The 24662-nt window shown below is 38.0% G+C and overlaps 2 protein-coding genes across 3 annotated transcripts in view; one reads left to right on the top strand and one right to left on the bottom strand.

Moving 5' to 3' along the window:
• The window catches only part of LOC132544930 (beta-ureidopropionase-like), a 33406-nt gene extending 16888 nt beyond the window's left edge, over positions 1 to 16518 (top strand). The window contains exons 13-15 of the mRNA XM_060208592.1: positions 10031 to 10117; positions 10518 to 10624; positions 13497 to 16518. Coding sequence (XP_060064575.1) covers positions 10031 to 10117; positions 10518 to 10604 — 174 coding nt within the window. The 3' untranslated portion in view covers positions 10605 to 10624; positions 13497 to 16518. The remainder of the gene's footprint in view (positions 1 to 10030; positions 10118 to 10517; positions 10625 to 13496) is intronic.
• Positions 16519 to 19815: 3297 nt separating this feature from the next.
• Positions 19816 to 24662, bottom strand: part of LOC132544939 (LHFPL tetraspan subfamily member 2a protein-like) — a 45007-nt gene continuing 40160 nt past the window's right edge. For both annotated transcript variants that reach the window (XM_060208602.1, XM_060208603.1), the window contains exon 3: positions 19816 to 24277. In XM_060208602.1, coding sequence (XP_060064585.1) covers positions 24066 to 24277 — 212 coding nt within the window. In that variant the 3' untranslated portion in view covers positions 19816 to 24065. The remainder of the gene's footprint in view (positions 24278 to 24662) is intronic.

Below are 24662 nucleotides of genomic sequence, written 5' to 3'. Positions count from 1 at the left end.
TTCATATATATATATGTATTTGTCATTGTAATACGTGTATATATCGACCGTGGGCTGGGAATTTCCTGTGATACTCAAACTAGATCTCTGTCATATGAATGAGATGTACTGGGGTCTGACATAGGTACTGAGGTCTGACATAGGTACTGAGGTGGACTAGGGTCTGACATAGGTACTGGAGGTCGGACATACCTGGTAGGTACTGAGGTCTGACATAGGTACTGAGGTGGACTGGAGGTCGGACATAGAAACTAGGGTTGAATAGAGGTCTGACATATGTACTGCGGTGACAGAGACCCTGACATATGTACTGAGGTGGACTGGGGTCTGACATAGGTACTGGAGGTCGGACATACCCGGTAGGTACTAAAGTCTGACATAGGTACTGAGGTGGACTGGAGGTCGGACATAGAAACTGGGGTGGACTAGAGGTCTTACATATGTACTGCGGTGAACAGAGGCCCTGACATATGTACTGAGGTGGACTGGGGGCCTGACATATGTACTGAGGTGGACTAGGGGCCTGACATATGTACTGAGGTGGACTAGGCCCTTGACATATGTAATGCGGTGAACAGGGACCCTGACATATGTACTGAGGTGGACTGGGGGCCTGACATATGTACTGAGGTGGACTGGGGGCCTGACATATGTACTGAGGTGGACTGGGCCCTGATATATGTACTGAGGTGGACTGAGGGCCTGACATATGTACTGAGGTGGACAGGGACCCTGACATATGTACTGAGGGTGATTGGGCCCTGACATATGTACTGAAGTGGACTGAGGGCCTGACATATGTACTGAAGTGGACTGGGACCTTGACATATGTACTGAGGGTGACAGGGACCCTGACATATGTACTGAGGTAGACTGGGGGCCTGACATATGTACTGTTGTGGACTGGGCCCTGATATATGTACTGAGGTGGACTGAGGGCCTGACATATGTACTGAGGTGGACAGGGACCCTGACATATGTACTGAAGGGACTGGGGGCCTGACATATGTACTGAGGGTGATTGGTCCCTGACATATGTACTGAAGTGGACTGAGGGCCTGACATATGTACTGAAGTGGACAGGGACCCTGACATATATACTGAGGTGGACAGGGACCCTGACATATGTACTGAGGGTGATTGGGCCCTGACATATGTACTGAAGTGGACTGAGGGCCTGACATATGTACTGAAGTGGACTGGGACCTTGACATATGTACTGAGGGTGACAGGGACCCTGACATATGTACTGAGGTAGACTGGGGGCCTGACATATGTACTGTTGTGGACTGGGCCCTGATATATGTACTGAGGTGGACTGAGGGCCTGACATATGTACTGAGGTGGACAGGGACCCTGACATATGTACTGAAGTGGACTGGGGGCCTGACATATGTACTGAGGGTGATTGGTCCCTGACATATGTACTGAAGTGGACTGAGGGCCTGACATATGTACTGAAGTGGACAGGGACCCTGACATATGTACTGAGGTGGACAGGGACCCTGACATATGTACTGAGGAGGTTTTCCCTATTCCTTGAAATGCCTTAGATGAATCTTCCTCAAATTTTTTCCAAGAAGGCTACCTTGGTATCTAGTTGTACCTAATGAGTTCAGGAGTGTGACTAAGAAAGGAAATGGCCTACAGACTGTCATATTGGATTTTGATAGTTGAACTTTGTCCATCCATCCATCTGTTTGTCATAGTTTTGTCTGTAGCATAACACAAAACCTATAAGAGGTTTCAACATAAAACTTTAAAGGTAGAGAGATCTCAACAAGGAGAAGCGCAGTGCACAAGAAACATTACTATTTTTTGCAGAATTTAGGAGTAATTGCCATTTGTTAGTTTTTGTTAAATTTTTTCTGGAGTATTACACTAAAGCTATAAGGGGTATCAACATGAAACTTCATACTAGGTGTTAATGATGAAATTTGTTACTCAAGTGAAGAACATAATTTGTGATAAATCTTAAAGTGACTGGCTAGCTTATCGGACAGATAGTTTAATTGTGGTCACCTTGGTGTCAGAATCATGCTGTGAAACATTGGCTGGAAATGCTCTCCACCAGTGAGACATTAATGGTCACGGTTTAATTGTAGATCAGAAGAAGACACTTTCCCTATCAGAATTAGATTATAATTACTTTAGGATAAACTGTAAGATCACAGCAAATAGAGTCTGTCCAGGTGTGGCCGTGGAAGGAGTAACTTGTTTAGCTCGATACTCAGGCCATACATGTTATCATTGTTGTAACTTGTGTTAATACTCAACATTTGTACTTGAGAACGGTTGTTGCTGGTCTTTTGTATAACATTAGGATAGTACAACATAGAGGGGTAACATATTCTGGTGGCAGCGGTAAAGGATCATTCTAAGGAGAAGGACTCCGTTATCAAAGATATAACGCTCATTAGAACTGTTCAATATGTCGACGCCTGAAGAAACGGAAACTGCGAAGATGACAGCAGCACAAACAAAGTTGGAAATAAGAAGACTCGAAATTCAAGCAGAGAAAGAGGAAAAAGAACGCCAAATGAACTTAGAAAAAGAAAAACTTCAAGCAGAGAAAGAGGAAAAAGAACGCCAAATGAACTTAGAAAAAGAAAAACTTCAAGCAGAGAAAGAGGAAAAAGAACGCCAAATGAATTTCGAAAGAGAAAGGATGACGATGGAAGTGGAAAGAGAAAAGATGAGAATGAACGCCGAAGAAAAAGAAAGAGAACATCAAAGGAAAGTGAAAGAATTGGAATTAGAGATTGAAAAAGCAAAACTTCAAAAGGAACGAAGTGACACAAATTCTAACCCTGTGCCGTTTAGACTGAAACTTCAACCTTACAATCATGCTGAAAGTGAGGATATAGTGACATTTTATCAGAGTTTACTGCTTTATCAACACAGGCTGGATGGACAGAAGAAGTAAAAATGCTACAGCTGAGAGCCTTGTTAACAGGTAAGGCCAGAGAGGTAGCTATTCAAGCACATGGGTCATTTGTAAAGCCCTAATGGACAGGTACGGGAAAAGGCTCTACCAATATTTCAAGCTATTACAGACAGCCCTAAGGGAACCTAAGGAAACATACAGAGGTCTTATGGCAAGAATTGAACAATATCTTACTAGATTTGTGGACTCTGAAGAGGATGTCATGGAAAAATTCAAAGAGGAATATTTTCTTAGTGCATTGCCAGTGTCACAAGCACAATGGATACGCCGTAATAAGGGGTCGAGCAGTGTGGTTGAAGCCGCAGAGGATTATATTCTACCTGAACGGAATGTAAATAAATCAACACAAGGTAAAAGTTTAAATGGAAAACCTTTTACCTCTGATCAGGACCAGAGAGAGGAGAAATCGACAGAGCAAATGAAAAGTGTGCAGTGTTACAATTGTAACAAGTACATGCACTTCGCGAGGAAATGTCCACAAAACAGAGAGGGTAAAAATCTTGCAGGATTTTTAGTGCGACAGTACACGGGAGGACTTATCCATGTCCCTGGAGAGGTCAATGGCCGTGATATTAGTTTCGTGAAAGACACTGGGTCAGCGATGACCTTGATTAGGGAAGATCTGGTGGACCCCAATTGTGTATTGGAGGGTCAGTGGGAGACGCTGTGTACAGCAACTGGACAGCCGTTTTCAGCCAAACTGGCTATCGTTGATATGGACACGCCATATTATAAGGGACATGCTCAGGTCGGATTAGTGCCTGACCTTGTCGCTGAAGCTCTGTTGGGGGTAGACATAATAGAGAGGCAATCAAAGGCTGTGAATGTTGTTACACGTGCACAACACTGTAATAACATTGCTGAAGAAAGGCTAGCTGAGGACAAGGCAAAGGAATGCCATGTAAAAGTTGGAATGGACCCCGATACGGACGTCGAGGAGGACCAAGTGGATGTCAGTAAGGGAAGTGATGTTGGACAGGCGAACAATGTGGACCTGGACCATGGCAATGGCGTTGGTGAGGACATTGACAACATCAGTGAGACTGTATCTCACAGCAATGGGGATGATACAGTTAACATCACAACAGAGGAACCACTTGAACTTTCTGCTGTAAATGCTGAAGTGCTTAGTAAGCTTCAGCAGGAAGATCCAACGTTAGCCAACATTCGGAGAAAAGCTGCAAGTTCAGAGGAATCTGTGCAGGAAGATAGGAATGCCCTGTACTGGGAAAATGGGATTCTCCGTAGGAAATGGGAGTCTAGTGGTGGAGCCCAACATGGAGTCCAGGTAGTACTACCAGAGGCACTTCGTCTCAATATCATTAAATTGGGACATGATAGACCACTTGCGGGACATTTAGGGATAGAAAAGACCAAAGAGCGTGTCGTTAATGCGTTCTATTGGCCAGGGATTTTTAAGGACATATGAGAGTATTGTAGTACTTGTAACGTATGTCAAAAGACCGCCAGAAGACGTGGTGACGAGAAAGCTCCATTAGGACAACCACCGATCATCAGTGAGCCATTTTACAAAATATCTATGGATATTGTTGGGCCACTGTCTCGAACAAAGAAGAAGAAGGAAAAAAAAAAAAAAAAGGAACACTGACTCTGGATGTATCATCAGATGTGAACACGGACATGTGTTTTAAGGTTTTGTGATGTGTATACCTTAAGAACAAACAGTGACAGTCTAACAGAAGTACCTTATCCAAGGAAGTTAACAGTATATTGTAGAATTTAGAATTAACTGTTGTTCAAGTAAACTTACCAGTGTTTGTGTACATACTAAATATTATCTCAGCCTGAGTATCATGAGCAGATTGCTATCTCTTGAACTTTTAGACCGTAAAAGTTTTCTTAGGCAGGGGGATGTTAATGATGAAATTTGTTACTCAAGTGAAGAACATAATTTGTGATAAATCTTAAAGTGACTGGCTAGCTTATCGGACAGATAGTTTAATTGTGGTCACCTTGGTGTCAGAATCATGCCGTGAAACATTGGCTGGAAATGCTCTCCACCAGTGAGACATTAATGGTCACGGTTTAATTGTAGATCAGAAGAAGACACTTTCCCTATCAGAATTAGATTATAATTACTTTAGGATAAACTGTAAGATCACAGCAAATAGAGTCTGTCCTGGTGTGGCCGTGGAAGGAGTAACTTGTTTAGCTCGATACTCAGGCCATACATGTTATCATTGTTGTAACTTGTGTTAATACTCGACATTTGTACTTGAGAACGGTTGTTGCTGGTCTTTTGTATAACATAAGGATAGTACAACATAGAGGGGTAACACTAGGTAGGTAGAACTCAACAAGAAGGAAGGCAGTGCATAAGAATTTTAAATCTATTATTGCCCTTTGTTATTTTTCATACTAAAATTTTGTCCCATTTGGGGAGCTTAACCCATCTCTGATGTCCCTTGTTTAGATCAATACTACATATGAGTTTGATATGAAAGTTTTTAGCTCACCTGGCCAGAAGGGCCATGTGAGCTTATGCTGTAGCACAACATCTGTCATCCGTCTGGCGTCCAACGTCAACGTTTTTCTTTCAACATTTTCTCAATAACCAATGAACCAAACGTTTCGATATTTAGCAGGTATGTTCCTAGAATAAAGCCCAACAATGTTTGCAAAAAGAAAGTACCTTGACTAATATTCAAGGTCACAAGGGTCAAATTTAAATGACTTCTTCTCTTGAACTAAAAGGCCTAGAGGCATAATGTTTGGCTGGTGTATATACTCAACAAAAAAAGAAAGGTTAACATGTTTCCTTGGCGAATACCTGTAAATGAGTGAAAACAAAATGACGTTTGTGCAATATTAGAAAATGGTAATGTTTTACATTACAAAATCCAAGGGGGTTACCAAAATTATTCAAGCGTGAAAGTCTGTATCAGCGAAAGAGCTGCACAAGGTTTTCTGCGACTAACTTGTATCTTCGCTTGAATTTCATAAACATTCAAAATGACAACTGTTCCTTAGATCCTTAGGACTTAGAAATCACCGAATCTTGCTATCTATCAACTTTATCATTATGCCTCGGCTGTCACAAGTACAGAGAGAAAGGGCTGTAGGCATGATCCAGGCTGGGGAGTCTCGCCGTCGAGTTGCACGGCATTTTAGTTGCAGTGTTAAGACAATTTGCCAGTTGCCCGAAGTGGCCGACCCCGTAAAACCACTGCCAGGGATGACCGTTGTATACGATTGATACACTTGCGCAATTGATTCGTAACCGCAGTAGAGACTACAAGGACATTGTTTGGGCGTCGTGTCTCCCCAAACAGTCCGCAACAGGTTGAGGGCCTACCAATTGAAAGCATGACGTCCCTACACTGGACCCAATTTTTGCAATGTCACCATAATAATCGGCCTAACTGGACCCGTGTTCACCGTCGTTGGGCCTTACGACAATGGAACAATGTTCTGTTTTCAGATGAGTCCAGGTTTTGTCTGCAACACGGTAACGAAAGGCACAGAGTGTGGAGGCGACCAGGGGAGCGTTTTGCGAAATTGCTGCGTCGCAGTATGGGACCGCTTTTGCGGCGGAAGTGTAATGGTTTGGGGTGGTATTTGTGGGGGGACTTGTACCAGGCTTGTTGTGTTAAATGGCAATTTAACCGGCATTCGATATCGGGACGAAATTTTAAGACCAGTGGTTCTGCCATTCTAAAGACACCATGGCGTTGGCGCCATTTTTCAACAGGATAAAGCACCAGCACACACCAGTCGCGTCAGCAGAACTTTCTTGCAGCAGAATAACGTACAGGTGTTAGATTGGCCATCTAAATTACCTGATTTGTCACTGATTGAGCATGTCTGGGACGTTCTTGGGCGACGCGTGAGAGAACGTCAAAATCAGCCGTCAAACTTGCAGGAGCTGGCCCAAGCCTTGATCGCTGAATGGAACAACATCTCTCCTCGAATTATCTGCCGGTTTATGAGTTCCATGCGATGACGCTGCAATGCTGTTTACTTCACAAACGGTGGCCATATCCGTTACTAATGGTGTTACCTTTGAAATTGACCCCAACGTCCTTTACAGTCAAATAAAATCAACTGAAAGCAAATTTTTATAATGAACCATGACTACAGTTTTATCAGAATTGATCAATTACTTTATTTGTACATGATTGGTAAGGATTTATGAAGGGGTGAGTTAATTAATCACAGAATAAAGTAGTGTTACCTTTCTTTTTTTGTTTATTATATACCAGGTGAGCACTGCAGGCCCAGTGGGCCTCTTGATCGGTCCTTCACTGCAAACTTTCTTTGGTTAAGTAAAGATGCTTTTTGCTTTTATCTGTTTGCGAGATTGACTCTACTTTTAAGTTTTGTTGTCCAAATTTTTGTCATTGCTTTTAATTTTATATGGCTATATACCTGTATTTCTATGCATTTGACAAAGTTTGCTTTTGTAATCATAATTCTTAAGCTATTTAGAAGGATTGTCTTACACAAACATCTCTATTTGAACTTTTGATACCAGAAACATGCTAATTTTTACCTGTGCGACTTTTATCACAATTATGCAAAACTATTGATCCCACAGGTAGATTAAATATGTCCTACACCTGTCCACCCTCTGAGTAGCTGCTGTCTGGGGATTAGCATAGCTGTTGGTCAGTCCATTAATGGTTGTGGAGGGAATTCAGGTTATGCCAAACATAATGTACTGTTAGAGTAGAGGGTATATGTACTTTGTGGCTAGATGTGGCTTGTACTTTATGGGGCTAGATGTCCCCATGTAGAGTAAAGTGCCTCTCACCTCGGACATGTACTTTTATTGCCCAAGCAGGCCTTGAGCACCTTTTCTTGCTTTTATTCACCAGTCAAACGTCATGGTCAGCACTCCTATGAGCCTTCAGAAATCCTATTTATAACCCTCAGGATTTCTGTGAACGTTATATGACGTAATACAAACACGTTGATCTCTGATAAACATTTATAATCAATTGGATGTCAGCTGTAAACAGCAAAAACCACAGGTACCAGCCACTATTAATTTTTCGATCGATTATTTGCTTTAAGCAGAAAACCCATAGGAAAATAGAACACAGCTGATATCTGTGGCCAAAACATGTTGTTGTGTTATCCGTATCGATAAACAGGTTACTGTGTTTGTTTAAAGCCAAACATTAAACACTTAGTGAACTGGTGGTGAATACGAAAACCAAATAAATATTTTGTTTGCTTTTAAAAGTTTTAGTTTTACAATTTATTTTACTCAAAATGTGTAAATACATGTTTTACAAAAAACATGAAAATTGTCTTGATGTTTTTTGTTAAAACTTCAAATACACATTGTTCAATCTGTCAGTTATTCATAGGCTAAACTGATAACTTAAAACAGTCAGTCTCCAGGTGTGTTCTTTTGTAATTATTTATTTTTAAAATTATCAATGATGAAGAATTCGTACTGTTAATCTTTGTCAAACAATATTTTTAATTCAGACTAAAAGATGAGAGTATTCCCTCAAAATATAGATAATTCACAAGTCTTTATAACACAATATAATACATAAACTTTAATAATTTACATTTATGTTTAAAAAGTTTAATAAACATGACTTATAAGTCCTGCAGAATGTCAAAAAATGAGTTCCTTAAACCTACTACTGCTGCAGACTGATTAAAATCCTAATTTTTGATAATCTTCATTCTTAATTTATCTGAAACACCAACTCTCCTTGATGAGAAACAAACAAATGAAACCAATCAAACGATTGAACAAAATACCCTATACATGTATGACAGTAAAAGTAGTAGTGATGCTACACAGTAAAACTGTATCAAAATAATTTTCGTTGGGCTGAAGTGATAATATGTTGTCCAAACAGGCTGACTGTGACATGTTCACCTTTCGCTTTCATGCTGCTAAATCCAAGCAGATCAATATTCATATTCATATACATAACGTAGGAAACATTAGGATTGTATTCCTGACAAGCACCAGGTGGTCATACCTAAGTTTGTAATTACCCATCGTTAATATTCCAGGTAAAGTTCAAAACAAGGTCATTACGGTTAGGTTACAGTTGATATGTATTTGTTTAGCAGAAACTATAAATAGTATCAAATATATATTCCTAGGGTTTTAGTTTATCGGTTATTTGTTCGGCATAACATACACTGTGTTGTGAGGCTGTTGATTCATCCATGATTTCTGATCTAATGTAATACAGTGAAAACCACTTAATGTCATGCTGGTTATTGTCACTTTCTGGTTAATATCACATTTTCTTGAAAAACCAATTTTTTCCCATATATTTAATGTAATCCAACATCTGTACATTTGAACATTGAACTGCGATTAGAAATGGTTCTAGCTATTTCCATGAAGTAAGAGATAGCTGTGCCCCACTCATGTTTTTTTTGTAAATTTTTAATAAAAACATTCAAAATTTTATCTGTCTGTTCAATTTTTCTAAAAGTGTGAATTTGTAATTTTGCAGTCTTTCCATGATTGTAATTTAAAAAGTGTTAAGAGCTTAAGGTTGTAAGAATTAAAAGATGTTGTCAAGTATCAAGTATTCAACCTTACACAGAAATACACTTTTATCACTTGCTGCGTTAGATAAAGAATTTTTGTGAGTGTAACTTGACAATGTCTTCCTGTCTTTGTGTAGTGGATTGTGTCTGATCACCTGACTTACCTGGTAGTAAATAAACATTCTGAAATATCTGATAAAACATGAAAGGAAAACATATTAAATGCCACTCTTCTTCCGTCTTTTATGTAGCGACGGGTCGTTAAGACTGTAAAAATAAATAAATTCTGCCTAGAAGTCCGTAGAAAACTTTCATATATAATGCAGCAGACCCAGGTAACAAGGCTACCTACTAAATGCTTGCTTTTGTTGTTGTTTTTCTTTTCTTTCTTTTTTTGGAAATATTTATTTTTTAAAATTCTAAATGTAGATATTATATGCAAAAAAAAGTAGTCCTCCTCCTCATCTACTGTAAGTTATTCCTGGTTTGCATCATCATCATCATCATCATCATCATCATCATCATCATCATCATCATCATCATCATCATCTGTATGTAAATAAAGATATTATTTCTGGTTTACAGGGACTTTCAAGGACTCGTGATGGACTTATGGTGGCAGAAGTTGACCTTAATCTTTGTAGACAGGTCAAAGACGGCTGGTGTTTCAGGGTAGGTATATGTTATATATAGTTATCAAAATAGACTCTTAAGCCCTTATCATACACACGTACCTATATATAGACCTAGATATACCAGGTAAAAAGTATCTTAAAATGGTTCACACCAGGAGGTACACTGGTACAGCTAGACAGATAAAATTTGATTTTTAAAAAAAAATCAATATTTTATTTATTTGTTTTGTTGTATTTTTTTCTGGAAAATCAGTGATTGAGAAAGCTTAAATACTACATTAAATCAGATACATTTGTCAATTTGTGCAATTTAGTTAGCAGCGAGTTTTTAAAATATATCAAATTTTCTAGGAAGTTAGAAAATTTACAGGGTTTCAATCTTTATGCAGATGTTGACCTGTTTGTATCCTTGCCATTGTCCTGTTTATCTGTTGTAGATGACCCAGAGACTGGACATGTATGCTAAGTCACTGACTGAGGCAGTCAAACCAGACTACCAGCCAGACGTGGTCAAGGAGAAGTAGAGGTCACTGTTTTGTTGAAGGTAGACACTGACCAACTGACAATACCATTCCTAAATCAGTGGTTGCTATGGTGATCTCTCTTTGTTAATATAGGTGACACTTACTGTATACAGTCTTCTTTTCTGAAAATCATGGCAAGTGTTACTCTGGAAGTTTCTCTATCCAGCTGACATTAATCTGGTTGTGCTACTATCATGCCACCAATAATCTAGTTGTGTCACTATCTAGCCACCACTTATCTGGTTGTGCCACTATCTAACCACCACTAATCTGGTTGTGTTACTATCTGGCCACCACTAATCTGGTTGTGTTACCATCTGGCCACCACTTATCTGGTTTTGTTACTATTTGGTCACCACTAATCTGGTTGTGTTACTGTCAGGCCACCACTAATCTGGTTTTGATTTTATTTGGTCACCACTAATCTGGTTGTGTTACTATCTGGCCACCACTAATCTGGTTGTGTTATTATCTGACCACCACAAATCTGGTTGTGTTACTATTTGGCCACCACTAATCTGGTTGTGTTACCATCTGGCCATCACTAATCTGGTTGTGTTATTATCTGACCACCACAAATCTGGTTGTGTTACTATTTGGTCACCACTAATCTGGTTGTGTTACTATCTGGCCACCACTAATCTGGTTGTGTTACTATCTGGCCACCACTAATCTGGTTGTGTTACCATCTGGCCACCACTAATCTGGTTGTGTTACCATCTGGCCACCACTAATCTGGTTGTGTTACTATCTGGCCACCACAAATCTGGTTGTGTTACTATTTGGCCACCACTAATCTGGTTGTGTTACTATTTGGCCACCACTAATCTGGTTGTGTAACTATCTGGCCATCACTAATCTGGTTGTGTTACTATCTGGCCACCACTAATCTGGTTGTGTTACCATCTGGGCACCACTAATCTGGTTGTGTTACTATCTGGGCACCATTAATCTGGTTGTGTTACCATCTGGTCACCACTAATCTGGTTGTGTTACTATCTGGCCACCACTAATCTGGTTGTGTTACCATCTGGCCACCACTAATCTGGTTGTGTTACCATCTGGCCACCACTAATCTGGTTGTGTTACTATCTGGTTGTGTTACCATCTGGCCACCACTAATCTGGTTGTGTAACTATCTGGCCACCAATAATCTGGTTGTGTTACCATCTGGGTACCACTAATCTGGTTGAGTTACCATTTGCCCACCACTAATCTGGTTGTGTAACTATCTGGCCACCAATAATCTGGTTTTGTTACTATTTGGCCACCACTAATCTGGTTGTGTTACTATCTGGCCACCAATAATCTGGTTGTGTTACTATCTGGCCACCACTAATCTGGTTGTGTAACTATCTGGCCACCACTAATCTGGTTGTGTAACTATCTGGCCACCAATAATCTGGTTGTGTTACTATCTGGCCACCACTAATCTGGTTGTGTTACTATCTGGCCACCACTAATCTGGTTGTGTAACTATCTGGCCACCAATAATCTGGTTGTGTAACTATCTGGCCACCAATAATCTGGTTGTGTTACTATCTGGCCACCACTAATCTGGTTTTGTTACTATTTGGCCACCACTAATCTGGTTGTGTTACTATCTGGCCACCAATAATCTGGTTGTGTTACTATCTGGCCACCACTAATCTGGTTGTGTAACTATCTGGCCACCAATAATCTGGTTGTGTTACTATCTGGCCACCACTAATCTGGTTGTGTTACTATCTGGCCACCATTAATCTGGTTGTGTTACTATCTGGCCACCACTAATCTGGTTGTGTTACAATCTGGCCACCACTTATCTGGTTGTGCCACTATCTAACCACCACTAATCTGGTTGTGTTACTATCTGGCCACCACTAATCAGGTTGTTCCACCATCCAGTCACCACTAATCAGGTTGTTCCACCATCCAGTCACCACTAATCAGGTTGTCCCACTATTCAGCCACCACTAATCAGGTTGTCCCACCATCCAGTCACCACTAATCAGGTTGTCCCACCATTCAATCACCACTAATCAGGTTGTCCCACCATCCAGTCACCACTAATCAGGTTGTTCCACCATCCAGTCACCACTAATCAGGTTGTCCCACCATCCAGTCACCACTAATAAAGATGTCCCACTATTCAGCCACCACTAATCAGGTTGTCCCACTATCCAGTCACCAATAATCAGGTTGTCCCACCATTCATTCACCACTAATCAGGTTGTCCTACTATCCAGTCACCATTAATCCAGTCCAGTCACCACTAATCCAGTTGTCTCACTATCCAGTCACCGTTAATTCAGTTGTCTCACTATCTAGCTAACACTGATCTGGTTGTCCCTCTATCAAGCCCCCATAGAGCCCCCATAAATACAACTATCCCACTCTCCAGATAACTCCAATTGGAGCCCTACAGCAGAGATAGGAGTGCTACTCATATTGTCTATGTGTCTGATTTCCTCAGAATCAGGAAAGTCATAATATCTGATATTCTTAACGGTTTTTGACTTTGTTATGTAAATATCAATTCATCAAATATTCAATATGGATGCCAGTCACCAGCTGGAAAAATGCAAATGTTAATGTTAAATTTGTCATCTCTGAAATATTACAGGTTTTCTAATGAAAAGGAAATAAAATATTGAAATAAAACAAGAAGCCAGCTGACCTATTGTCAAGGTCATCATGTCAAAGGTTAAGATATTTTACCAAAAATATTAATGTTATCGCATCTAAGGTTAAATTGAAAAAATTCTGTGTTGCATTACTAAACTAGTAAAATTCTGTTATTTGGTAACATCATACAAAAGGTGAACCAACTAAATGGTAAGGACTTCTGAAGTTCAGATTTTTTTTTTCTGATTGACAAATGTTATTTTAACTTTTTTTTCTAAATTTTAGGTAAATAGCTCAAGGGAGATAACCACTTTCATCTCTCCAGAACTACCAGGGACATCTTCGGATATACAAATGCAAGGCCGTCTAAAGCTGATGTCTTATGGAAAGAAAACTTGTGTATTCTTCTCAATTAATTAGAAATCCAAGAACTTCTCTAAATATGATATACTTATCCTAGTATTGGCTAGAATTTTTACCTTGTTTGATCCATCATGCATTGATATTGATTTGTTATCGAAATTATTTTCACTGTTAACCGATGATCACCTTAACTTGTAAAACCAAACATTTTGATCTATTGGGTCTTTTACAATTGTTAATACAACTTGTAAAACTCATTTTCAGAATAATTTTATACAATATATATATTACCCTATACTGGTTGTAAAGTTTGATCCCATTAATTGTTTTTAAATGAATGACCCTGTTTTTTTTTGACATGTTTTTCTCATACATTTTTTTATGTAATTAAGATGGGAATCTTATGGCCTATCCAGTGATGTCACATTCAGTTGACATTTTGGTGCTTAATTGCAAAGGGAGATAATCTAATAGCATCACAGATTTGTGAAATGAAACAAGTTGAGAAGGTTTTTTCAAATTTCGACAAAATGATGTACTAGAGATAGAATCTACTCATATGAAGTTGAGATTAATTTATTTCAGTCTCTGGCTGACATTCTATAACATCTCATTCTCCACTTTGTCTCAAATGATTCTGTTAAAGAATGTCAGCCCACGATTGAGATTAATTATACCCCCCGCAACAAAGTTAGGGTGGGGGGGTGTATACTGGAATCAGGTTGTCTGTCTGTCCGTCCGCCTGTCCGTCCATCTGTCTTTCTGTCTGTAGACACATTTTGTCCGGCTAACTCCTCATAAACCTGTGAACCGATTTTGATGAAACTTTACAGGAATGTTAAGGATCATGTGTAGATATGCATGCCCCTTTCTTTTTTGAAAATTTTGGTTGCCATGGTAACTGGTCACTATAAACAAGTTTTCTAATAAATGTCCATAACTCCTCAGTTATTTGACCGATTGTATTCAAACTTAGTAAAAAGATGTCATTCAGTAACGCCAATAATTGGACATATTAGATGTTTCCCAAACTGTTACCGCGGAAACACAATCCTGGCCTCTGATTATCAACCGATTGCCAGATGAGTTTGAGATTGATGTAGTACCCACTTATTATAGTGACCATTATTTTGTCTCTGTGGCCCTTCAGTGGAAAATATTACTTCAATAAACATGTAAGTAATGCAAGACTCTCTTGATCATGAACAACATGTATTCCACCCCTTCTGATTTCCAGAAATGCAGGCACATGCAGAATATGTCAATTACTCTCAGAATAACACTTTAACTTATCCATTGACTTGTTGCAGTGTGCGGGGGGTATTGGTCAGCCATCTAGGCGACAGTTCTAGTTGATCTTGTACACATAAAGGCAACATATTCTATAAATCTATAATATAAAGCGGAGCTCAACATTAAAAAAAAAAAAGAAAAAATGAAAATAAAAAAACCGTAATTGATACATCAACTGTTTTCCTGGCAGTACATTTACTCTTTTTATCCTGGTGATATAGTGGACCATGTTTTGAACTTGAGACCAGCAGTCTCTCGATCAGCATTCCCTCATCTGAATGTCTTCGTCTTAGGTGAATGATAGTGTCTACATCCACTCACATCAGCCTGATGAAAACTACAATATCTTGTCGTAGGAATATTATGTAAACACATACATCCAACTCACTAAGAAAAAATCCCGCTGGATAGAGTAGAGAACATGGAAAGACATTACGAAAAGTTTAGATTTAACCAAGAAAAGAAAGATTTATCTCATTTTGTTGGCTGTCAATTATTTTAAAAATCAAGATTGATTTATTTTAGAAACATATAAATTTTATGGACTTTTATCAATAAAAATGAGATTGAGATGAAAATGATAACAAATCAGAATTTAAATGTCATTGATAAAAGATATTGGCAGTTGTTTGTGCCTTGTTCATCTCTTTTTTCATACTTTTGTAATTGAAGAATGTTAATCAATAAAATAATTTCACATCTGATATTGAAAATTACAAGTAATTTGATGCTGTGAAAGTTTAAATGTGCATTTCAATGTTTTTTTGACATCTGAAACAAGCACATTACGGACATAGATATTTGTATGAATTTTGAATTGCTACATTGTCACAGATTTTGTTAAAACGTTTTACTTTTATATTGGATATACAATTTGTATATACATTGTTGTTCTGGTGCTGTATTTAATTCACAAATAATTGTTAAAACTGCTGAATATTTATGAATGTTCATATCAGTAATAGCTTCTCAGATTTAAATATTAAATCATGTATATAATATTTTTTGGTATACGTTCTGATTGAATATGTACACACACTGCCTTGAGTTCAGTTGGGGGGAAGGGTGTGTGTAAAAGCAGACAGACTGGTGCAGCTTTCACACAATACAGTCATTGTAAGGAACTAAGGTGGCCATATTGTAGATGCATTTACTATGAATGAAAACATGCAAACCGTCCATATTAATATATTGCAGCTTTTACAAGATATGTAAAATCTAAAGTGCGATGTACAGCGGTTTGAAGAAAGATTAGTTCAAAAATTCAATTTTTTTTTTCATTCAGAAAATCAAAACTATTTTGAAATGAATGGAAGGGATAGGTTTATTAATATGAATTAAACTTTCCTAAATTTGATTTTTTAAACTTTAAAAATTGAATTTCTGTCTATAGTCTTGAATTAATTTAGAGCTTATAACATGTCTTCTAGTCACGGCAGATTTTATATGCCATTTGTATTAGTCAATAGTTTGTATTCCCAGACGTACGATTGAGGGGAGATAACTCTGCATGATGTACATTTTAGAGTCTAGGGGAGACAATCCATGTGTTCTATTCTTACCGATAGTACAGCGTAGAATTCCCATTATGTAAATGAAATATCAAGTTATTTCAAATAATCAAACTCTAAATAAAAATCATGTAATCTTATTTGGATGTTTTCATTCTTACATGTATTTCTACTCTTCATGAAACTGAAATATCAGCCGAGGTGCAAACATCACTCAAATGTTTGGAATTACATTGTTTTGTACTATTTTCCACTTCTTGGTCGTCTGTAAATTGACACAAGACGCTTCTTGATCGTCTGTAAATTGACACAAGACGCTTCTTGATCGTTTGTAAATTGACACAAGACGCTTCTTGATCGTCTGTAAATTGACACAAGACGCTTTCTGATCGTCTGCAAATTGACACAAGACGCTTCTTGATCGTCTGTAAATTGACACAGGACGCTTCTTGATCGTCTGTAAATTGACACAAGACGCTTTCTGATCGTCTGTAAATTGACACATGACGCTTTCTGATCGTCTGTAAATTGACACATGACGCTTTCTTATCGTCTGTAAATTGACACAGGGCGCTTCTTGGTCGCCTGTAAATTGACACATGACGCTTCTTGATCGCCTGTAAATTGACACAAGACGCTTCATGATCGCCTGTAAATTGACACAGGACGCTTTCTGATCGCTTGTAAATTGACACATGACGCTTTCTGATCGTCTGTAAATTGACACAAGACGCTTCTTGATCGCCTGTAAATTGACACAGGACGCTTTCTGATCGCTTGTAAATTGACACAAGACGCTTCTTGATCGCCTGTAAATTGACACAGGACGCTTCTTGATCGCCTGTAAATTGACACATGACGCTTTCTGATCGCCTGTAAATTGACACAAGACGCTTCTTGATCGCCTGTAAATTGACACAGGACGCTTTCTGATCGTCTGTAAATAGACACAAGACGCTTCTTGGTCGCCTGTAAATTGACACATGACGCTTCTTCATCGCCTGTAAATTGACACAGGACGCTTTCTGATCGCCTGTAAACTGACACATGGCGCTTTCTGATCGCCTGTAAATTGACACATGACGCTTTCTGATCGTCTGTAAATAGACACAAGACGCTTCTTGGTCGCCTGTAAATTGACACATGACGCTTTCTGATCGCCGGTAAACTGACACATGACGTTTTCTGATCGCCTGTAAATTGACACATGACGCTTTCTTATCGTCTGTAAATTGACACAGGACGCTTCTTGGTCGTCTGTAAATTGACACAGGACGCTTCTTGATCGTCTGTAAATTGACATAGGACGTGAAGGGGTTCGCCATGTTTTATGTCCTGTCTATTTCCAGGGACATATTTTGATCAATGTAAGGACAGACACTTTACCAAAACTACCTACCAACCCAATATCTCTATAATTTTGCAACTTGCAGCTTATTCAGAGCTTTCCACTATATTGTCAGTAACGACGACTATTCATATAGTTTACTTCTAATCAAGACGGAGGTTTCCGAATGGTTCCGATTAACGCTAGTCCTTAGACGAAACAGTCAGCTGTAGAAAATGTACTTTTTGTCAACAAAATGTCTTTTAGAACATTCGGTGAAATTATGAACTAAAGACTGTATATTTGACGACTTTCCATAAATAGTCACGATGACCTTGAAATTTACCTTAACCTTTGAATTCACAACAAACTCTCTCACGATACGGATGACTAAATTACTCAAGTGTATACAAATAGTAACTGTGATCTTGGCCTTGAAATTAATGGAGGTTGATAAAATTACATGCTTTCAAATTTCTAGTTGACAATAATTTTGTAGAATTTGGTGTCAAGATCTTCCAAAAGACAACCGCCATACCGAATTATAGGGAATATGGGAAACAAATAGTGGCCTTCCCTTTTTTTATGCCATCGCCCTTTCATAGTCTGGGACAGATCGTGTTATCCGTGTCCTTCATGCCGTCATGATTTCCCTTCCACTCACGTAATCTTTACCCGGTACAGATTACAGATATAAAACTGTTATTTGATACATAGTTATATAATGGTGTTATGTAGGTCACATTCTGGTGTGGTAATGGTCAATTATTTTTAAGAGAGTTATGGAATTTCAATATAAAGACTTAAGCCTCCCACCGTGTGGATACCTTTTCACAGATAACATTAAAAGTTTCAAACTCACTCCGACACGTCTAATTTTATTTTCAAATTAGGCTGAAATTATCGAGCCAATCAAAACATGTCATTTAGTCAAATTCACTTTCATATATAGCAAAGATGTCAAGTCATTAATAGCATGATTTATATTGATTGTGTTTATCGTATATACCCATCAGAATTGGAAGTAAAGGGGCATGGCAAACTCTTCTACATCAGCCACTTATCTCGATTATTTTTCTACAATAAATCCAACATGTATAGCTTTCCACTAAGCTTTACGATAAACGACGTGATTTCAATTTTCCTATTGTGAATTTTCCATTGCGGGATAACAGCATCCCTGCACCCCCAGACTATAGTGTTTACATTTGACAGTTGATAAGATATTCAAGGACTTGATATCAGCAGCTGACAAACACACGACATGTGGATGAAAATTATGGGGAAGTTTTACGGCCGTTATATGATATCACTGGGAAATTTTATTTCCTTGTTTGATATGAAGTTGGATTTATTTTATGCTTGTTATTATACCTTCTGATCATGTTGACTTTTTACGTTATTCTCATTCGGAAAGTGACATTACTTATTTAAATTAGCCAGAATTTACATGATGAGTATCTTTGTTGAAGCAGGGGACGCTTATCCTTCCGGAATATCTGGTCTTATTCCTGTAATTTTTTAATCAATCTTTCATATGTTGCTCTAGTTTCATCGAATCTAAAACTGTTTCGACATGTGGGTATTTTCTTTGCGGTTCCAAATTTACGATGGTATGCAGCACAGTTGAAATGTCCCTTGGGACGAAATTGAATTACGATAACCCTTCATTCCTCAAACGTGGTCATCATTCTGACCTACAGGTCTCAGATTTCAAAATGTAATGGTATGTATCGTTTTGTGTATGGTGACAATACCATACCAAAATGCAGGGACGTGTAAAAAAGCACCATGTCACGTTTCGAAATGGTGTCATGGTGACCTCTTTTTGACCTTAAACCTTATTTGACCCCACTACTGAAATGTGGGCTGTTAAGACCAAATATATTTTAAAAAAACATTAAAGAGGTGCTCTCGACACTTTTCTGAAAGGGAAACAGTGTAACTTTTTCGTTTGGTCTCTCCCTATCAAAATTATATTTTATGTGGCAGTCCCTTTCTCATCCCCAGTTCTCGTTTTAGACAAACTCAGCTGAGCTCAGTCAGATCAGTCTCTGCTGATATAAATAAAACTAAGACACAATGTACATAATTAATTTATTTATTCAGTCATTTCTAATATATTAGATTCTATTATATTTATAGATATATATATATAAACATATAATCCAATATTAACGTCGATAAAATTTTAACTTAACTTATAAACTATACAAAGCGGAAAATCCCTTAACCAGGATTCGCACAATTCGAAATCTCGCACCCAGGCGAGAACTTTAGGGATTTCAGTTTCCACTCTTGCACCAAAGAAATTCATAATTTTAATTCTCAGCATAGTGTCAGCGTTGAGAACTTATCAAGTGTATTGTTTTCTATTTTATCGTGATTGTTTCAATTTATTTTATTTTTCATTTATCTATTTATTTTGGCTGACAGTAAAATACGAAATTATCAGCAGAAGCTTGGAATCTTTTATTAGCACACTCTTTCCTATTATAATAAAAAGAAACTAGGAAATAACTTCCTTTCTTGGGAATTTGACAATGAGGAAACCGTTTGACAAGTTGACAATACTGACCGCAACAAGTCACGCTAGAGGCACGTACGACACGCCTGTCACGCTTTTTCAATTCGCTCAGTCTTTCATTTTAGTGTCCATTGATTGAAAATCCTCCAAACAACTGGATGGAAAATTAAGGTAAGCGGTTATGCTTTTACCATTTGAAATCTCATAGGGGTTGTTGGAGAAGCGGGGAGGGGCGTTGTACTACTCTGCTTTTCTCTTCTTATACTTCTTGCCGGATTGTCTTCACATTTCGGGAAAATGACAAGTCCAGATATCAAGAGGTTCCGCTGTATATATCGATCAACTTTTGCCTGGTTGATATATTTGTATAGATATATTTCCAAACTCTTCAAATCGATAAATAACTGGATAAAGTTATGTTTTATTTGCTTTGAAACGAAACGAGTATCTTAGAAGTTGGAAAGAGTTGTCCCCCATTAATCAACTTTCGAAATACCCAATATATCGCAAAAACACTGATATACACGTGCTTGTGTGATACTGCGCAATGGAATGACTGATCCTGACTAGTGTTAGTTGGATTATTTGGTCTATAATTAAAATTCCATTGCCTAATGTTCATTATTTTTAAATTTAACCACCATTTGTCAATTTGTTTTGCCACGTGGCTATTCGATATTTAATGGGATTTATGTCATTGACATAACGCACAAACGTGCAGACTTATGATCTCGCTTACCCTTTCCATTCAAATGGCTTAGTGGATAGCACCTTTTACCAAGATGGCTAAGGTTTGATTCCTCGGTCGAGCCCTGTGACAACACTGGCCTGATCAAGAGCGTTTTCTCTGGAACTCGCCGCGCTTTATTCTAATGTATAAGAGTGGACTGAACCACGCTGGCAATATGATATAATGTGACTTCGACCGACATCGGGAAATATGACGGACTTGATATCGCCAATCACCTGTCGGGAGATTAAATCACGTGACAAAATAGATAAGTAACACTCGTATATAAGAATGTAATGAAGTATCACTTTGTTATAAGTATCATTTCGTTATACACAAAGCTGTTTTTAAAATAAATATTTAATCTTAATTTGTCAGAGAAAGTAACACAAAACGTATGCCAATACACAATTGTTTCTTTTTTTTCTGTGTGAGTGATATTCCTACACTTTCAAGTGGCAAAAACACACTTTTCGGTATTTGTAAGATCTTGTAGGTACGAAGAGCCGCTTATGCCTGAAAACTGATAACACAATATCTCACTATATAAGTTCATCACCCTTCCTTCCATGTCGTATAGTGTCAAAGCTTTCCTGTCGCACTAATAGTTTTATTTTTATCACATTTTGAAGAGAGAAAAAAAGATGACAAAACAAATTTGATTTAGGCCGCGAAAGTGCGAAGGAATTATTGTAATTGATTTGTCGGAAAACGGCTTTCATTCACTTTTCATTTTTATTGGTTTTGCATTCATGGACAAACGGCCGTCAAAAACAACTCGTGTCAATAAAGGCAGCTTCTCCCAAATTACTTCAGCTGTACATCACTGTCGAAGAAACAACTCGGTAAAAACTACTGACGTTTTCAATGAAGCTTGCATAATGAATTTTTCTCAAATTAAATTGTTCACGAAAGCATTTGACGACGCTGTAAAACAGCACGTGTTTATGATTTAAACATACGTTTTGGTGTGCCAGAGTGACTTTTATGTAGAAAGTCTTAAATATTGCAAACAGGGAATGAAATTCGTATCCAACAGTCATTCTGTGCCGTAAATAAAGAGAATAAATGTTTACAATCATTTACTTATGTGTTGATTACATTTGTTCTAACAGTAACGTGCAGCTTTCACGTCTTTCCACGTGACTAAAGGGCTAGATTTTGTTAGGTTCGTTATCCTAGGAATACTGTACGGTTATAAGAGTACTTGTGAATCTGACTAACATATTATCTATATCTCTTTACATACAAGGTAAGTAACACGAGTAGTTCCTCAAAATTACAAAATTCGAGAATGGACATAATAAAATGTGACCCACCATCTTTGTTCATGGCGATAACAGAATGAGTTTTCTGATGTCAAATGTCTTGGTTGGTGAAGACTTTTCCTTTTAAACTTATTAAGTATTATTTCATTCTGGTCGGAGTTATCTGTAGTGGTACTTGTTCGTTCTGCTATGTAGCGCTTCACGATCTCGCGATCCCTGGCGGCGGGTATGGAAACTACATAAGACAACGTAGTTTAAACTTAATTCGACCCACTATAGAGTCTTTCCTGACATAATGTACACGATTGAAAGTGAAATTGATGAATGAATATCCATATGATAATGAAATCAGTGACATTGCATATTCATAATGCTGTACCATAATGCAAATGTTGGCGTGAACACGCGACACAATGAAACCATTTCCACATCACTCAAGGATGTAGAATACTATGACATGAACACTTTACATTAGGTATTTGTTTCATATGAAAAAGTTCTCAAAAGTTCACATGATTGTGTAGTAATGATTTCAAGATGTCTCCTAAACTATCTTCAGTACAACTCTGATCCTACGCCGGGGGCATTGCTGTGCCGAGAACAGATTTCTAACCAGTCTACAGGTATTGCTGGACCACATCACAATGATTTACACTCTAAAATAATTTAGAAAGAACAAAAATCTAAAATGAAAGAACCCTGTCTTTAAAATATATTATTAGAATAACAGCGAAGCTTGGAACAGGATACCAATCTAAAGCGTCCGATTGACTTTGAATACAGTGACGTAATATTAACATATTTTTGTTCTTATGACGCTGACATGAATTTCAAACCAATATCGCGTCATGATATCATTAACAACAATTCAGTGCATACATGATACAATGGTAAACAATACATGGTAGCTGATCTGTTTAATCTTAAAAGTCTGAACATTTATGATTTCAAATAAATTCACGTTGGAAACACTTCGACAATGGTTCTTAATAAGCGGTAATATTCGGATTGTCTTTTTGTCCGGAAGACAGAGGTCCAGATTAACAGGTGTCCACGTGATTCCCATCCGTTGACTTATGACACAGGATCGTTATGCCAAATGCGTACCTCCAACTGTCTTCGTTGCACTGGATCCAAAATAATTGGTTTCTGCAGTGCAAGCTGTAGTAACGAGAAAGAACCTTGTGGTATCTTTACTGCAGGTTCCTGGTAGTGAAAAATAAAAACCCAACCAATCACGTGTTGACCCCTTCGCGGGCCCCTTGCATCATTGTTGGTAACGATGGCGAAACAATTTACTCGTGTTTAGTATGGAATGTTTATAAATAATTCATTACGCGAGCGGAATGCACATTATTGCCAGAAACAATTTTGCATATCAAAGTAAATATCGCCATATACATGTCTACAATACTCTATCAATCCACAAATCTCGCTTCTATACTGCACGTGACTAATTCACACGTGACGTCATGCGTACAGAACATGCATATGCAACGTTCCGTTCACTTAGTGAACACAACTTGTCAAGACAAATATATCTGATTCAATTTTAATCACGGCGGCCAGTTAGATATAAGATGATATGATCCCGAACGATGAAAAAAAAAAAAAAAAAACAAATTCTGGCTACGTTCACGTCAAAATGGTTGATGAAGTTTTCTTTTCCCTCTGATCAGCATTATTTGGAAGTGAAATATATTCTTCAATATAATTGCCATGCTGGCTGATGTTCATCAAATGGGAGATCATGTGACGTCACTTCCGCAAATTACGATTAACTCCATTCGAATGACTTTAAATAACACTTCAATAAATGACATTTTAAAGTCTTTTCATATGAGGTCACGTGCTTTCATATCTGTAAAATGAGAAAGTACTGGACAGAAGATGGCCAAACTCGTCCCCACAATCGCCAGCATGAAACTCCAACCTATATGACAATCGCCTGAATGGTACATCCGGGTACCGGCTCCGCAGTGGAACTTCATGAACTTTGAACCCAATCCCAACGGGTAGATCAGTAGACCAGACATCATCACCAAAACTGAAATGACACAAATATATAACATTTGTTACTGTATATGACGAAAATCCCAACATTTAATGTAACTTAAATATTTTTGCAAACAATTGTGAAAATAATTGTCTATTAGACTGCAACAAAATCCAAACGGCGAGATTTTCACACTGTTTCTCTTTATTTGGTGTTGTTACAATGGCAAATGAGGTTGGACGTCGCGATGAAAACCTTCAACCAATGAAAATACCGCTAGGTCATATTACAAATGTGTCATCATAAATTTGTGTTATCAGTGTTAATATATTTATGACATGTCAGTCATGCGTGTTAAGGCATTGGATAAAATACCCTTCCTCACTGACTTTATATAAACTTAATTTCATTAAGAAATGTACATATGAATTACACA

Source organism: Ylistrum balloti, unplaced genomic scaffold (assembly GCF_031769215.1).
Source record: "Ylistrum balloti isolate Yb309-2 unplaced genomic scaffold, AGI_CSIRO_Ybal_v1 Utg369816, whole genome shotgun sequence".
NCBI lineage: Eukaryota > Metazoa > Mollusca > Bivalvia > Pectinida > Pectinidae > Ylistrum > Ylistrum balloti.
Note: the sequence above shows the minus strand (reverse complement) of the source record. Positions and strands in the feature narration are given on the sequence as shown.